Here is a 705-nt window from a genome sequence, read left to right on the forward strand (position 1 = left end):
ATCATGGGTACCTCAGAAGACGAATATGAAGAAGAGGAAGCTGATGAAGAGGAGGAGGAAGCAGATGATATTCAAGACACTTAAAACTTAGAGCAATTTTACTGTTACAAATTGATAAATGTATATGTAATTAATATTATTAATGAAGAATTTCAATGGTATTCACTTTGTTTACTCATATTTATGGCATGTTCTACAATTCATATAATTGTATAAATTCATTTTATCTAGGTTCTGATATCTGCAGTACAGATGCCTAGAGGTAGAGCCTTTGATTCTGATGCGTCCGGCAGTGGTTCGCGTGGAGGTTGTGGCCCTGGACGCAGTGCCCGTGGACGAGGAGGGTCGATCCCTCGTCCTTCGTCAGGTACGTCTGGGGCTTCATCATCTGCTCAGCGACCAGTGCTGCCGCCATCACATCCTTCTTCAGGTACGTCTAGGGCTTCATCCTCTGCTCAGCGTCCAGTACTGCCGCCATCACAGCCTTCTGCTCCTTCCTCTTCTGCTCCTTCCTCTTCTACCCTCGTTTCTGGACCAGTACAGACTCCACTAGCTGCACAGTCACCTACTGTGCAAGGTAATCATAAATGTCATAACTGTCATTTTAATTATATATTAATTATCTAAAAATTTATAACATTTGTCATTTCTTTTGCAGCTTCATCAGATCCACGTATCACCCTCAGTTTGGTAGCGGGACAGTAA

General features: G+C 42.7%; 1 protein-coding gene across 1 annotated transcript; it reads left to right on the top strand.

The window, feature by feature from the left end:
- The first annotated feature begins 211 nt into the window (after positions 1-211).
- Positions 212-705, top strand: LOC149493188 (uncharacterized). Its single transcript, XM_089715437.1, has 2 exons — positions 212-577; positions 659-705. Exons 1-2 carry the CDS (start codon positions 253-255, stop codon positions 703-705), a joined length of 372 nt encoding a protein of 123 aa, XP_089571563.1. The 5' UTR covers positions 212-252.

The sequence above is a fragment of the Jatropha curcas genome, chromosome 10 (genome assembly GCF_041381405.1).
Source record: "Jatropha curcas cultivar XTBG-Jc1 chromosome 10, XTBG_Jcur_1.0, whole genome shotgun sequence".
NCBI lineage: Eukaryota > Viridiplantae > Streptophyta > Magnoliopsida > Malpighiales > Euphorbiaceae > Jatropha > Jatropha curcas.

What these genes read in the sequence shown, in the direction of transcription:
- LOC149493188 (XM_089715437.1), top strand. Translation starts at nt 253, where the DNA reads ATGCCTAGAGGTAGAGCCTTTGATTCTGATGCGTCCGGCAGTGGTTCG. An exon ending in ACAGTCACCTACTGTGCAAG is followed by an intron (nt 578 to 658) that starts GTAATCATAAAT and finishes TTTCTTTTGCAG; the next exon opens with CTTCATCAGATCCACGTATC.